The sequence below is a fragment of the Corella eumyota genome, chromosome 7, assembly GCF_963082875.1.
Source record: "Corella eumyota chromosome 7, kaCorEumy4.1, whole genome shotgun sequence".
NCBI lineage: Eukaryota > Metazoa > Chordata > Ascidiacea > Phlebobranchia > Corellidae > Corella > Corella eumyota.
This window is the reverse complement of record NC_137496.1, coordinates 6288090-6301393: the sequence shown is the minus strand read 5'-3', so window position 1 is coordinate 6301393 and position 13304 is coordinate 6288090. Positions and strand designations below refer to the sequence as shown.

General features: G+C 51.9%; 9 protein-coding genes across 9 annotated transcripts; 2 read left to right on the top strand and 7 right to left on the bottom strand.

The window, feature by feature from the left end:
* Nucleotides 1–778: 778 nt before the first annotated feature.
* Nucleotides 779–1138, bottom strand: LOC145760195 (histone H2B.1-like). Its single transcript, XM_082574072.1, has one exon. The coding sequence runs from the start codon at nt 1136–1138 to the stop codon at nt 779–781; it is 360 nt and encodes a 119-aa protein (XP_082430198.1).
* Nucleotides 1139–1501: 363 nt separating this feature from the next.
* LOC145760426 (histone H2A) lies at nt 1502–1885 on the top strand. The gene has a single exon (XM_082574314.1). It carries the CDS (start codon nt 1502–1504, stop codon nt 1883–1885), a length of 384 nt encoding a protein of 127 aa, XP_082430440.1.
* Nucleotides 1886–2407: 522 nt separating this feature from the next.
* LOC145759073 (histone H3) lies at nt 2408–2818 on the bottom strand. Its single transcript, XM_082572806.1, has one exon. The coding sequence runs from the start codon at nt 2816–2818 to the stop codon at nt 2408–2410; it is 411 nt and encodes a 136-aa protein (XP_082428932.1).
* A 320-nt stretch (nt 2819–3138) lies between these two features.
* Nucleotides 3139–3450, bottom strand: LOC145759290 (histone H4). The gene has a single exon (XM_082573087.1). It carries the CDS (start codon nt 3448–3450, stop codon nt 3139–3141), a length of 312 nt encoding a protein of 103 aa, XP_082429213.1.
* A 361-nt stretch (nt 3451–3811) lies between these two features.
* Nucleotides 3812–4423, bottom strand: LOC145760193 (uncharacterized). Its single transcript, XM_082574071.1, has one exon. It carries the CDS (start codon nt 4421–4423, stop codon nt 3812–3814), a length of 612 nt encoding a protein of 203 aa, XP_082430197.1.
* Nucleotides 4424–10479: 6056 nt separating this feature from the next.
* LOC145759159 (histone H2B.1-like) lies at nt 10480–10839 on the bottom strand. The gene has a single exon (XM_082572918.1). It carries the CDS (start codon nt 10837–10839, stop codon nt 10480–10482), a length of 360 nt encoding a protein of 119 aa, XP_082429044.1.
* A 363-nt stretch (nt 10840–11202) lies between these two features.
* LOC145759158 (histone H2A) lies at nt 11203–11586 on the top strand. Its single transcript, XM_082572916.1, has one exon. It carries the CDS (start codon nt 11203–11205, stop codon nt 11584–11586), a length of 384 nt encoding a protein of 127 aa, XP_082429042.1.
* A 522-nt stretch (nt 11587–12108) lies between these two features.
* LOC145759160 (histone H3) lies at nt 12109–12543 on the bottom strand. The gene has a single exon (XM_082572919.1). The coding sequence runs from the start codon at nt 12517–12519 to the stop codon at nt 12109–12111; it is 411 nt and encodes a 136-aa protein (XP_082429045.1). The 5' UTR covers nt 12520–12543.
* Nucleotides 12544–12839: 296 nt separating this feature from the next.
* LOC145759291 (histone H4) lies at nt 12840–13151 on the bottom strand. The gene has a single exon (XM_082573088.1). It carries the CDS (start codon nt 13149–13151, stop codon nt 12840–12842), a length of 312 nt encoding a protein of 103 aa, XP_082429214.1.
* Between the last annotated feature and the right edge of the window lie 153 nt (nt 13152–13304).

The following is a 13304-nucleotide window of genomic DNA, read 5'->3' as shown; positions in this document are numbered from 1 at the left end:
CGGGCAGAACTTCGCGATCTAATTATATGCTGCTTTTCTTCGTCTGTTGGGCTGTCATGTTGGTTGGTCTTCGTTCGATTTCGCTTTTCGCTATGAAAGCCCGGCCACTGCTATGACGCGTTATAAATAGCTCGCTGTCGAACCGAAACGAAACGACGCGAACGGAGCGATCGGCCTGGCGGCGGCTTTTGCTGGCGAATCTGTGCTAAGGCGCGAGCACGTTTCTTGCTGCGGCGCGGCCGCGCGACCTCGGACGGAGCTCGGCAGCGGCTCGAAACGAGCGTCTTCGGCCGCCGCAGCCCCCCGTCGCGTCGCCGTGCGCGTGGTGGCCGAGCTTCGCTCGCGGTCGGTCGCCGAACCTCGGCAAAACGCTGCCGGGCCGCGTTTTGGCGAGTTTGCTCGCCTCGTTCGGCCCGTTCGGCGAGCGACGGGCCCGCGCCGCCGCCTTTCGTCGCCTTGGCGCCTCGCAGGAACCGCGGCGCGCCCAAGGGCGCAGGTCTGGCCGTCGTGGGGCGTAGCCGTCCCGTCGTTTTGCGAGCTCGCGCGGCCGCCGAAAGCACTCGAGCGACCGGGGCCCGAGCGAAATTTCGATCTTCTCGCCGCTATTTGCGAACGAGCGAACAACAACAACAACAACTTTGTCTGATAATAAAAATATTAATAAACGTGTTTTTCGATGGGGCCCGCGAACGGGCGTGGTGGCTTTTCTCTTTCGAGCACGAGGGGTGGCTCTGAAAAGAGCCGTTTCGCTGTTTTTTTTTTCGTCGTCGTCGAAAAACTACTTCGAGCTGGTGTATTTGGTCACGGCCTTGGTGCCCTCCGACACGGCGTGCTTGGCCAGTTCGCCGGGCAAGAGCAGTCGCACGGCGGTCTGGATTTCGCGGCTGCTGATCGTGTGCCGCTTGTTGTAGGTTGCCAGGCGCGAGCCCTCGGACGCGATTCGCTCGAAGATGTCGTTCACGAACGAGTTCATGATGCTCATCGCCTTGCTGGAGATGCCGGTGTCGGGGTGCACCTGCTTGAGCACCTTGTAAATGTAGATGCTGAAGCTCTCCTTTCGGCGGGCGCGTCGCTTCTTTTTGTTTTCGGCCGGCGCGGCCTTCTTGACTGCCTTCTTCGTGCCTTTTGATGCTGCCATCGTGTTGTCGCGGTTGTGGTGGGTTTGCGAGCTGAGTGTGGCGGCTGGTCGGCGCGCTCGCTTTTAAAGCCGCCGCTATGCAAATGAGCACTCGAAGCGCCGGCCAATCGCAGGCGCGCGAGCCGTTCGAGCGACTCGGCAACGGCCAATCGGCGTTCCGCCGCCTTCGCCACGGGGGGCTTTCCCTTATGCAAATTGGCCATCGAAACGGGCACCAATCGCAGTCGAGCGAGTTGCGGCGCGCGCCGCGCGATTGGTCGACGACCGGTCGGCGCGCGCAAAACTGCAGCATATATAAAGCGACTCGAGCGGCGACGGCCTCACAGTCTTACTTTGAAGCACCAACCGCAACTACGAATCAACATGTCAGGACGAGGTAAAGGAAACGCCGGAGGCAAAGCGAAGGCAAAGCCGAAGAGCCGCTCGTCGCGCGCGGGCCTGCAGTTCCCCGTCGGCCGCGTGCATCGACTTCTCCGCCAGGGTCACTACTCGGAGCGCGTCGGCGCCGGCGCGCCTGTCTACATGGCCGCCGTGCTCGAGTACTTGAGCGCCGAGGTGTTGGAATTGGCCGGCAACGCCGCGCGAGACAACAAGAAAACCCGAATCATCCCGCGCCACTTGCAGCTGGCCATTCGCAACGACGAGGAACTCAACAAGCTGCTCGGCGGCGTCACGATCGCTCAGGGCGGCGTGCTGCCCAACATCCAGGCCGTGCTTTTGCCCAAAAAGACCTCGAAGAAGGCCTGAGCAACGACGACGGCGCGAACGAAAAAACTCGAAACGGCTCTTTTCAGAGCCACCCGAACAGAATTGCAGAGAGATGCCCGGACTTCGAATGTTTTCGTCGTCATTTTGCGCCGCGCCCTCGTTGCCAATTTTCGGCAAACACACGTGCGCGAACCAACCGCCGCTCCTCGCTGTGTCGCAGCCAGTGGGGGGTTTCCCTCTTTTTTCGCGACCTGCTAGCTTTCTCGAAACGAGGCCGAGAGCGCGAGTCGCTTCGGCGGCAAAAGAACGTCGCGCTGGCCGATCGGCGCGCCTCTTTCTCTCTTGCCTGTCGCAGCCAGTGGGGGGTTTCCCTCTTTTGCCCGACCGGCTAGCTTTCTCGAAACGAGGCCGAGAGCGCGGGTCGCTTCGGCGGCAAAAGAACGTCGCACGGCCGGTCGGCCAATCGCGCGGCGCCGGCCGACGTTACTCGGAACTCTTTCTTGTTGAACGGGTGGCTCTGAAAAGAGCCGTTTGTGTGGTGCGGCACGCTGCTGCGTTCGCCTAGGCCCTCTCGCCTCGAATTCGCCTGGCCAGCTGGATGTCTTTCGGCATGATGGTCACGCGCTTGGCGTGGATCGCGCACAAGTTCGTGTCCTCGAACAGACCGACGAGGTAAGCTTCGCTGGCCTCCTGCAGGGCCATCACGGCGCTGCCCTGAAAGCGGAGGTCGGTCTTGAAGTCCTGCGCAATTTCGCGCACGAGTCGCTGGAAGGGCAGCTTGCGAATGAGCAGCTCGGTCGACTTCTGGTAACGCCTGATCTCGCGCAGCGCGACTGTCCCCGGTCGATAACGGTGGGGCTTCTTGACGCCGCCCGTGGCCGGCGCACTTTTGCGGGCGGCCTTGGTGGCGAGCTGCTTGCGAGGCGCCTTGCCTCCTGTCGACTTTCGAGCTGTCTGCTTGGTTCTTGCCATTTCTTTGCTTTTTGCTTGGTCTGCTTGTTTACTGCGACGACGTTCCACTGAAACTGATGTCGTCGCTCGGTTCGAAGCGCCTTTTATACTGCCACTGCGTCGCTTGCCGTTGGTCGAAGATTTGGCGCGCCGGCGCGCGGCCAATGAGCGCGCTCCGCTGAGCGCCAATGAAACGGCGCCGAGCGAGGCCGGGAAGGCGAGTCGATTCGGCGGCGAAAAAAACATCGCCCGGCGTGCCGGTCTAAGTAACTCTCTCTTGCGTTAAACGGGTGGCCCTGAAAAGGGCCGATTGTGTTGCTGTCGCCTGCGTGGCCCGCCGCCTAACCGCCGAAGCCGTACAGCGTTCGCCCTTGGCGCTTCAAAGCGTAGACGACGTCGAGCGCGGTTACGGTCTTCCGTTTTGCATGTTCGGTGTAGGTGACCGCGTCGCGAATCACGTTCTCGAGAAAGACCTTGAGCACGCCGCGAGTCTCTTCGTAGATAAGGCCGGAGATTCGTTTGACGCCGCCCCGTCGAGCGAGACGCCTGATCGCGGGCTTCGTGATACCCTGGATGTTGTCGCGCAGAACCTTGCGATGTCGTTTCGCGCCCCCCTTTCCCAAGCCTTTTCCGCCTTTGCCTCGTCCTGACATGTTGCTGATAAGTGAGTGAGTTGTTGTTGCTGCTTCGCTGTCCGCTGAAGAATGTGCTCGACTTCGGCCGGCGCGCGCCTTTATACGGGCCGAGTCGGACGCGAGCGAAACGCGAAAGCGCGCTTTGGCGCATTTTCACCGCCGCGACCAATCGGCGTGCAGCGCGCGCACCCCGCTCGTTTCGTGCTTCGCCGCGGGGCGCCGAACGTCGAAGGGCGGTCGATCGCGAGCGACGCCGCCCGGCCACCTGCCGGCTTCGTAATTACCCCGACCCCGGGAATCTCTCTCGACTGAAACAACGGGTGGCCCTGAAAAGAGCCGTTGTGTGAGGGCGCGCCAGACGGGCGCAACGCCGCGCCGGCTACTTCTTGCTGGCCTTTTTCGCCGTCGTCGACTTTTTCGCGGCGACCTTCTTCACGGCGGGCTTCTTCGGCTTCGGCTTGGCGGCCGCGAGCTTCTTGGCCGCCGTCGTGGCCTTTTTCGCGGCGGGCTTCTTGGCTGCCTTTTTCGGCGTGGCCTTCTTCGAGGCGGCGGGCGCCGACTTCTTGGCCGCGGCCCGCTTGTTTTTGGACGGCGTGCCGGTCTTCTTCTGGCCGGCCGCGGGCTTCTTCTTCTTCGCTGCTGCGGCGGCGGCCGGCTTTTTAGCGGCGGCGGCGGCGGGCTTCTTCTTCTTCTCGGCGACGGGAAGCTTGAAAGAGCCGGACGCGCCCGTGCCCTTGGTCTGCGCGAGAGTCTTGTCGGCGGTCATTCGCTTGACGGCGGCGGTGACGTTGCGGCTGGCCGTGCCGTCCTTTACGTCGTAGTTGCTCCGTATGTAGCTGACGATGGCCTGGCGAGACGTGCCGCGTTTGTTCTTGGTCGCGGCCACGGCGGCGGCGACCATGACCCGGTAGGTGGGGTGCGCCGGCGGCGCGGCCTTCGGCGTCTTCTTGGCTTTGCCGGCGGACTGTTGCTGTTGCTGTTGGGCTGTCATGTTGTATTTTTTGTTTATTTGCATTACATAAGGGTGATACAAATAAAGAATATTGCGCGTAATTCATAACAAAAAAACAAAAAGGAAAATAACAAGGAGTACGGGTGATGAAAATGAAGAAATACATTAAAGTTCAAAATAACAATAGTAAATGTTCACGGCGTTTACATGCATATAGTTAAAGTGAAAAAATTGAAAACATTGAAAGGATTAGTAAGGAGAAAATAGGTTTATTTTGGCAGTGTTATGTACGTTAATTTTTAGGTTATTGCTGTGTGGTAGTGGTGTTCTGTTGTCTGTATTACTTGTACTAATTCGGCTATTTGGCTAGTGTATATCGGGTATGGCTTATTTGTTTCAAAGTGGAGTCTGGATTGTATGGATTGAATATAGGAAGCGATTAATTTTTTTTGTGAGAAGGTATGTTTTTCATAGACTATTTTATTCCTGTATTGCCAAATTTTATGGTGGAGTGTTGATATTAGTAGTACGTATTGGTCTAGGTTTACTATTGAAATTGTTGAAGGTGGGCTTAAGTTCATATGGTCGGAATTTTGAAATATGTTATGGTCATGTCCAGTGAGTTTTGTAAAAATGTTGTTGGTATAAGTGAGAAGGGGAGAAATTTTGTTGCATTTGTGGAGTAAGTGGATTGACGTTTCATATGCGTTTGTATTGCAGAGAGGGCAGTTTGAATTATTGTCTAGGAGATTGGGTAAGAAAGTTGATCTGGTGGAAAGTACATTTTGAGTAATTTTATAATTTATAGTTTTTAGGTTGTTTGAGAGAATTTTATTGTGTATGTTCGGCCATACAGTGGTGTTGTCTTGTTTAGGTTGGTTGTTCAGGGTTTTGTAAAGTTTTGAGATTGAGTTTAATTGGAGGTGCTTTGGGGTTAATTTGTAATTGTTAATGATGTCGATGTAGTGTTTATAAAGTGGTGTAAGTATGTCGGCGTGTGGAATCGAATTTAGATAAGGCATTTCATACGTTTTGGAGAGGAGGAGTCCGATATTATATTCGATTGTTAAGTCTTGCGGAGATGGAGGAGTACTGTTTTTACGAAAATTAAAGTGGGAGAATATTGGTTTGAGAAAGAAAAGGTCCGAGTAAAACCTTATATTGGGGAAATTGTAGCCCCCGTTAGTTCGAGTAAGTGCCAGGGTTTTCAGCTGTAATTGATTTTGATTTTTAAGGGCGTATCTTAAGATTATGTTGGAGATGGTGATTTGTTTTGTTTTTGGCATTGGGTAGACTGATGCAAAATTTATAATATGTGGCAGGAGCTTTGTTTTGGAAAGTACAGCTTTGTGGTCTAGTGTCGAAAATATTTTTCTTAGACATTTTTCTTCGTCGGATATCTTTTGGCATATGTGGTTCCAATGTTGCGTTATAAATTTAGGTTTTCCAATTGGGATGTTAAGTGGAGTTATTACAGAATTAGTCCAAGTGATATTTTGAGGTAGGTTTATTACAGCAGTGGGCGGGTTGATAAGCAGTGCTTTGGTTTTTTCGTGATTGAGTTTCAGTCCGGAGGCATTTGAAAAAAGTTGAAGAGTTGATAGGGCAGCGTGGATGGACCGGGGGGTGGTAAGGGTCAGGGTTATGTCGTCGGCATACGCGACCGTTTTGATGGTATGTCGGCTTGTAAGTCGTACTCCGATGACATCTTGTTGATGTTGCATGTACAGGAGTAGCGGTTCTAGAGCAAGAGTAAACAAGTGTAGGCTTAGGGGACATCCTTGTCTGACACCGTTTCGAATCGGGACGGGGGATGTTGGATGTTTATTTATGTATATAGTGGAGAAAATGTCTGAGTGTAAAGTGTCGATTAGTTTAATGAATTTTTGAGGAAAATTGAAGTGTTGTAGAGTTTGCGACAGGAAAGAATGACTGATGGAGTCGAAAGCCTTGGCAAAGTCGAGTGAAAGCATGTAGCCTGTTACTTTATTGTAAGACAATTTATGGTAGATGTCTCTCAGTAGCAGGCTTGCACCTACAACTGAGAGGCCTGGTTGAGCAAATTGGGTTCCACTGAGTAAAAATGGTGTTATGAGTTTTATCCGGTTGGCTAATATTTTGTTAAACAATTTAAGGTCTGAATTTAGTAAAGAGATGGGGCGGTAATTTTTTATCTCAGATTTGGAGCTTTTTTTGTGAATAAGGGTAATTTTTCCAGTTTTGAAATTTGCTGGGATTAATCCAGTTTCAAGAAAATGGTTGAACAGTTTTAGCAGAGGTGGAAGCAAGGCTTCCTGTTGGGAGATAAACAATTCGTTAGAAAGACCATCAGGGCCTGGGGCTTTGTTTTTAGTAAGGCTTTTAATTGTTGTCAGAATTTCTGCTTTTGTTATCGGCTTGGTTAAGAGATCTGATTGGTCTGTTGTTAATTGTGGAAATTGTTGGTTGAAAAAGGGGTGGGTGTTTACTAAAGTTGGTGGCTTGTAAATATTTTTATAGTAGTTGAAAGTTATGTCTAGGAGTTCACGGGTTTTTGTAAAGGGCAGAAGATGGTCGTCGTATAGTTCGAGGATTTCCGTGGGCTCGGTTTTTGATTTCAAAAGGGAATATATGTAGCTGTCCGGGGCGTTGGTATATGTTGTGGAAAGTATTGTTTGCAGAATTTTGTTTTTGGTATGAGATCTGTGTAAATTGTACAGTTGTTTTTTAAGGTTGAAATATTTCTGGGTCAATTGTTGATTTAGATTTCCTTGTAAGTTTAATTTTGCCTCTTCAAGTTGTAGTTCTAGTTTATTTCTCATATCGGTAAAATTATTTGAGTGCTTTTTGGCGAATTTGATATTGGCATTTTTTATAAAACTCTTAATTTTAGTCCACGTATTTGTTATTTCTGTTGTGTTGTCGTTCAGGTGTGGTATGGTATGTGATATGTAATGTGTAAAAGATGGGTCCAGATAGATTTTGATGTTATTTCGCCAAGTGCCTTGGCCCTTGTTTGTTTTTTGTGCTGAGCTGAGAGTTAGATCTGCTGTGACAAAATCATGGTCGGAAAGGCAGCATGGTATTATGTTGTGGGATATTGTTTTAATTTGGTTTGATGTATATATTCTATCTATTCTTGATTGACTGGTTAAACTGGTATACGTATATTGTTTTATTTTTGGTTGGAGTTTCCTTAATGCATCAGCTATAGAAAGGGTTTCGCAAAATCGAAAGAACGAATGATTGTTAGTTTTGTTGATAATTGGTGGGTTGAGATCGAGTTTGAAGTTTTCAATGTTATTAAAATCACCAGCTACAATTGTGGGGTATTGCGATGAAACCAGGTGAAAGATAGAGTTAAAATAGTTGGTATTTTCAGTCAAGTTTTTGTAATGACCGGAGCAAGGTGCATAAATGTTGACTATGTGAAAGGTGTGGGTATACGTATCTATATCGATACTTATTGTGCGGCCGTCTGGAGTAAGATTAACGTTTTTGGCTATTAAATTATTTGTGTTTATTAGAATTGCAACGCCCCCACGAGCGATGGTAGATGTGGGGGAGGAGGAGAAAAAGGATTTGCCAGCCTTCCATTCGTTGGACCAGAGCTGTTCAAGATGGTGGTGGGAGTGAGTTTCCTGCAGTAGTATTATGGAATTTTGGGTCTGAGAAAGGCTGGCAAAAAGGGCTTGGCGTTTTACGGGGTCGCCAAGCCCGTTGCAGTTCAAGGAGGTAATTTTTAACATCGACGTCATCCAGGTGTGTATTTAAAAAAGATTATTTTCGATTTATGGAAAGTAGGTAGGTAAGGTTTTGGTAATTTGTTGTTGTGTAAAATTGGGTTTATTTTGTGCCTTTGGTTGTGAAATTTAGCGTTGGTTTGATTTTTGCGATTATGGGTTGGTTTTAACTGTGGGTTCCAGGTGTTAAGCATATTATACATAAAACGAATGAAAGCAATATAAATTAGAAAAATCATTATATTAAAGTTTAAGGTTACGAGAAATGTTAAAAAGGTACCGTTTGGTTTGCTTGGGGTCCTTCCGGGGTGGAGTCTTGATCGTCGGATGAGGTTGAACATTCTAATGTGAGATTATGTTCATGATGGTATTGTTCTATGGTTCTTCTTTCTTCGTCGGTTATAAATACACAAGAGTCTATGGTTGTTAGTTTTGATGTTGATAGTTGGTGAGATGGTGTAGAATGGTGAAAGAGTGGTCGTTTAGGCGGCGGTCCGGAGGCTTGAGAAGATCCACTGCTGATCATTGATTGCTCAGCTTGGTGTGGTTTTACGGGTTGGTTGTTGTTTTCTTTCACGATTTTTTGTTGTGGTGTGTTGACTTTATTCGATGCTTGTTGTTGGGTGTCTGCATTTTGTGGTACTTTTGGGGTTCTTTGTCCAAAATAGTAAACTGGAAAGTGGTAGCCTTGAATTTTGAAAAATGTAGGGATTTTTACTTGCTTTAGGAGGTCACCGTTTACATAAAAGAAACGTTTTCCTGTAAGGATACCGTTTGGGTCTCGTTGTCTATGCACCTTTGTAACTGGCAGATTGTAAGTTTGTAAAAAAATTTCTATAATCGGTTCATCTGTGTATCGGCCTGGTATATCTTGCACCGTTATGGGTACGAAGTCCTGTTTCCAGAGCTTGCAGTAGCTGACATTTTGCCACGTTTTATTATCAATTAAGTTGTTGACATTGGCTTCCAGTTTTTTAGCATTTTGCCTGTTGTTCATTGTGATAATAGCTAGGCCGTTGAATTTGCAGAATAGACTTTCAAGATGTGTGGGTTCAAATTTTAGGTTTTTAATTTCGTTGATAAGCCAATTTCGAGGTCTCATTTCAGTGAATTTTATCAACACATCTGTTTCGTGGTCACAGACGAATTGGTTTTGGTTTGGAACGGTTGAAGGTTTTGTTGTAATTTGGGCGTAAGTTGGTTGATTGTTGGCGGTTTTTGATGTTGAAGGATAGTTTTCTTCATTATTTTTTGGGGGAGGGGTTTCATTGTTGATGTAGTGGTATTGGGTTTGGTTGTCGTAGGTTTTTTGAGAATGTTTTGTTCTTGGTGGTATTACAGGCCTAGTTGGAGTATGGGTTGGAGTTGGGTTAAGCGGTGAAGTGTTTAGGGTATCTGCTACTGCTTGGTTGTTTTTCGCAGCATTTCTGTTTCTTTTCGCCATTTTGGCAGTGGGGATGTATAATCTGGGTTGAGGGGTCTTCAGAAAAATATACTCCTATTTGTGGTGCTTGTTTTTTTTCAGAAATTAAGTAGTAATCCAAAGATTCTGTAGAACTCTTTGTTAACTTTCACTGAACTAAGACTGACAGACAAAAATCGGGCAGAACTTCGCGATCTAATTATATGCTGCTTTTCTTCGTCTGTTGGGCTGTCATGTTGGTTGGTCTTCGTTCGATTTCGCTTTTCGCTATGAAAGCCCGGCCACTGCTATGACGCGTTATAAATAGCTCGCTGTCGAACCGAAACGACGCGAACGGAGCGATCGGCCTGGCGGCGGCTTTTGCTGGCGAATCTGTGCTAAGGCGCGAGCACGTTTCTTGCTGCGGCGCGGCCGCGCGACCTCGGACGGAGCTCGGCAGCGGCTCGAAACGAGCGTCTTCGGCCGCCGCAGCCCCCCGTCGCGTCGCCGTGCGCGTGGTGGCCGAGCTTCGCTCGCGGTCGGTCGCCGAACCTCGGCAAAACGCTGCCGGGCCGCGTTTTGGCGAGTTTGCTCGCCTCGTTCGGCCCGTTCGGCGAGCGACGGGCCCGCGCCGCCGCCTTTCGTCGCCTTGGCGCCTCGCAGGAACCGCGGCGCGCCCAAGGGCGCAGGTCTGGCCGTCGTGGGGCGTAGCCGTCCCGTCGTTTTGCGAGCTCGCGCGGCCGCCGAAAGCACTCGAGCGACCGGGGCCCGAGCGAAATTTCGATCTTCTCGCCGCTATTTGCGAACGAGCGAACAACAACAACAACAACTTTGTCTGATAATAAAAATATTAATAAACGTGTTTTTCGATGGGGCCCGCGAACGGGCGTGGTGGCTTTTCTCTTTCGAGCACGAGGGGTGGCTCTGAAAAGAGCCGTTTCGCTGTTTTTTTTTTCGTCGTCGTCGAAAAACTACTTCGAGCTGGTGTATTTGGTCACGGCCTTGGTGCCCTCCGACACGGCGTGCTTGGCCAGTTCGCCGGGCAAGAGCAGTCGCACGGCGGTCTGGATTTCGCGGCTGCTGATCGTGTGCCGCTTGTTGTAGGTTGCCAGGCGCGAGCCCTCGGACGCGATTCGCTCGAAGATGTCGTTCACGAACGAGTTCATGATGCTCATCGCCTTGCTGGAGATGCCGGTGTCGGGGTGCACCTGCTTGAGCACCTTGTAAATGTAGATGCTGAAGCTCTCCTTTCGGCGGGCGCGTCGCTTCTTTTTGTTTTCGGCCGGCGCGGCCTTCTTGACTGCCTTCTTCGTGCCTTTTGATGCTGCCATCGTGTTGTCGCGGTTGTGGTGGGTTTGCGAGCTGAGTGTGGCGGCTGGTCGGCGCGCTCGCTTTTAAAGCCGCCGCTATGCAAATGAGCACTCGAAGCGCCGGCCAATCGCAGGCGCGCGAGCCGTTCGAGCGACTCGGCAACGGCCAATCGGCGTTCCGCCGCCTTCGCCACGGGGGGCTTTCCCTTATGCAAATTGGCCATCGAAACGGGCACCAATCGCAGTCGAGCGAGTTGCGGCGCGCGCCGCGCGATTGGTCGACGACCGGTCGGCGCGCGCAAAACTGCAGCATATATAAAGCGACTCGAGCGGCGACGGCCTCACAGTCTTACTTTGAAGCACCAACCGCAACTACGAATCAACATGTCAGGACGAGGTAAAGGAAACGCCGGAGGCAAAGCGAAGGCAAAGCCGAAGAGCCGCTCGTCGCGCGCGGGCCTGCAGTTCCCCGTCGGCCGCGTGCATCGACTTCTCCGCCAGGGTCACTACTCGGAGCGCGTCGGCGCCGGCGCGCCTGTCTACATGGCCGCCGTGCTCGAGTACTTGAGCGCCGAGGTGTTGGAATTGGCCGGCAACGCCGCGCGAGACAACAAGAAAACCCGAATCATCCCGCGCCACTTGCAGCTGGCCATTCGCAACGACGAGGAACTCAACAAGCTGCTCGGCGGCGTCACGATCGCTCAGGGCGGCGTGCTGCCCAACATCCAGGCCGTGCTTTTGCCCAAAAAGACCTCGAAGAAGGCCTGAGCAACGACGACGGCGCGAACGAAAAAACTCGAAACGGCTCTTTTCAGAGCCACCCGAACAGAATTGCAGAGAGATGCCCGGACTTCGAATGTTTTCGTCGTCATTTTGCGCCGCGCCCTCGTTGCCAATTTTCGGCAAACACACGTGCGCGAACCAACCGCCGCTCCTCGCTGTGTCGCAGCCAGTGGGGGGTTTCCCTCTTTTTTCGCGACCTGCTAGCTTTCTCGAAACGAGGCCGAGAGCGCGAGTCGCTTCGGCGGCAAAAGAACGTCGCGCTGGCCGATCGGCGCGCCTCTTTCTCTCTTGCCTGTCGCAGCCAGTGGGGGGTTTCCCTCTTTTGCCCGACCGGCTAGCTTTCTCGAAACGAGGCCGAGAGCGCGGGTCGCTTCGGCGGCAAAAGAACGTCGCACGGCCGGTCGGCCAATCGCGCGGCGCCGGCCGACGTTACTCGGAACTCTTTCTTGTTGAACGGGTGGCTCTGAAAAGAGCCGTTTGTGTGGTGCGGCACGCTGCTGCGTTCGCCTAGGCCCTCTCGCCTCGAATTCGCCTGGCCAGCTGGATGTCTTTCGGCATGATGGTCACGCGCTTGGCGTGGATCGCGCACAAGTTCGTGTCCTCGAACAGACCGACGAGGTAAGCTTCGCTGGCCTCCTGCAGGGCCATCACGGCGCTGCCCTGAAAGCGGAGGTCGGTCTTGAAGTCCTGCGCGATTTCGCGCACGAGTCGCTGGAAGGGCAGCTTGCGAATGAGCAGCTCGGTCGACTTCTGGTAACGCCTGATCTCGCGCAGCGCGACTGTCCCCGGTCGATAACGGTGGGGCTTCTTGACGCCGCCCGTGGCCGGCGCACTTTTGCGGGCGGCCTTGGTGGCGAGCTGCTTGCGAGGCGCCTTGCCTCCTGTCGACTTTCGAGCTGTCTGCTTGGTTCTTGCCATTTCTTTGCTTTTTGCTTGGTCTGCTTGTTTACTGCGACGACGTTCCACTGAAACTGATGTCGTCGCTCGGTTCGAAGCGCCTTTTATACTGCCACTGCGTCGCTTGCCGTTGGTCGAAGATTTGGCGCGCCGGCGCGCGGCCAATGAGCGCGCTCCGCTGAGCGCCAATGAAACGGCGCCGAGCGAGGCCGGGAAGGCGAGTCGATTCGGCGGCGAAAAAAACATCGCCCGGCGTGCCGGTCTAAGTAACTCTCTCTTGCGTTAAACGGGTGGCCCTGAAAAGGGCCGATTGTGTTGCTGTCGCCTGCGTGGCCCGCCGCCTAACCGCCGAAGCCGTACAGCGTTCGCCCTTGGCGCTTCAAAGCGTAGACGACGTCGAGCGCGGTTACGGTCTTCCGTTTTGCATGTTCGGTGTAGGTGACCGCGTCGCGAATCACGTTCTCGAGAAAGACCTTGAGCACGCCGCGAGTCTCTTCGTAGATAAGGCCGGAGATTCGTTTGACGCCGCCCCGTCGAGCGAGACGCCTGATCGCGGGCTTCGTGATACCCTGGATGTTGTCGCGCAGAACCTTGCGATGTCGTTTCGCGCCCCCCTTTCCCAAGCCTTTTCCGCCTTTGCCTCGTCCTGACATGTTGCTGATAAGTGAGTGAGTTGTATTTTTTGTTTATTTGCATTACATAAGGGTGATACAAATAAAGAATATTGCGCGTAATTCATAACAAAAAAAACAAAAAGGAAAATAACAAGGAGTACGGGTGATGAAAATGGAGAAATACATTAAAGT

Bases quoted from the DNA above. Each gene is read 5' to 3' on its own strand.
- LOC145760195 (XM_082574072.1), bottom strand. From the start codon at position 1,138: ATGGCAGCATCAAAAGGCACGAAGAAGGCAGTCAAGAAGGCCGCGCCG.
- LOC145760426 (XM_082574314.1), top strand. From the start codon at position 1,502: ATGTCAGGACGAGGTAAAGGAAACGCCGGAGGCAAAGCGAAGGCAAAG.
- LOC145759073 (XM_082572806.1), bottom strand. From the start codon at position 2,818: ATGGCAAGAACCAAGCAGACAGCTCGAAAGTCGACAGGAGGCAAGGCG.
- LOC145759290 (XM_082573087.1), bottom strand. From the start codon at position 3,450: ATGTCAGGACGAGGCAAAGGCGGAAAAGGCTTGGGAAAGGGGGGCGCG.
- LOC145760193 (XM_082574071.1), bottom strand. From the start codon at position 4,423: ATGACAGCCCAACAGCAACAGCAACAGTCCGCCGGCAAAGCCAAGAAG.
- LOC145759159 (XM_082572918.1), bottom strand. From the start codon at position 10,839: ATGGCAGCATCAAAAGGCACGAAGAAGGCAGTCAAGAAGGCCGCGCCG.
- LOC145759158 (XM_082572916.1), top strand. From the start codon at position 11,203: ATGTCAGGACGAGGTAAAGGAAACGCCGGAGGCAAAGCGAAGGCAAAG.
- LOC145759160 (XM_082572919.1), bottom strand. From the start codon at position 12,519: ATGGCAAGAACCAAGCAGACAGCTCGAAAGTCGACAGGAGGCAAGGCG.
- LOC145759291 (XM_082573088.1), bottom strand. From the start codon at position 13,151: ATGTCAGGACGAGGCAAAGGCGGAAAAGGCTTGGGAAAGGGGGGCGCG.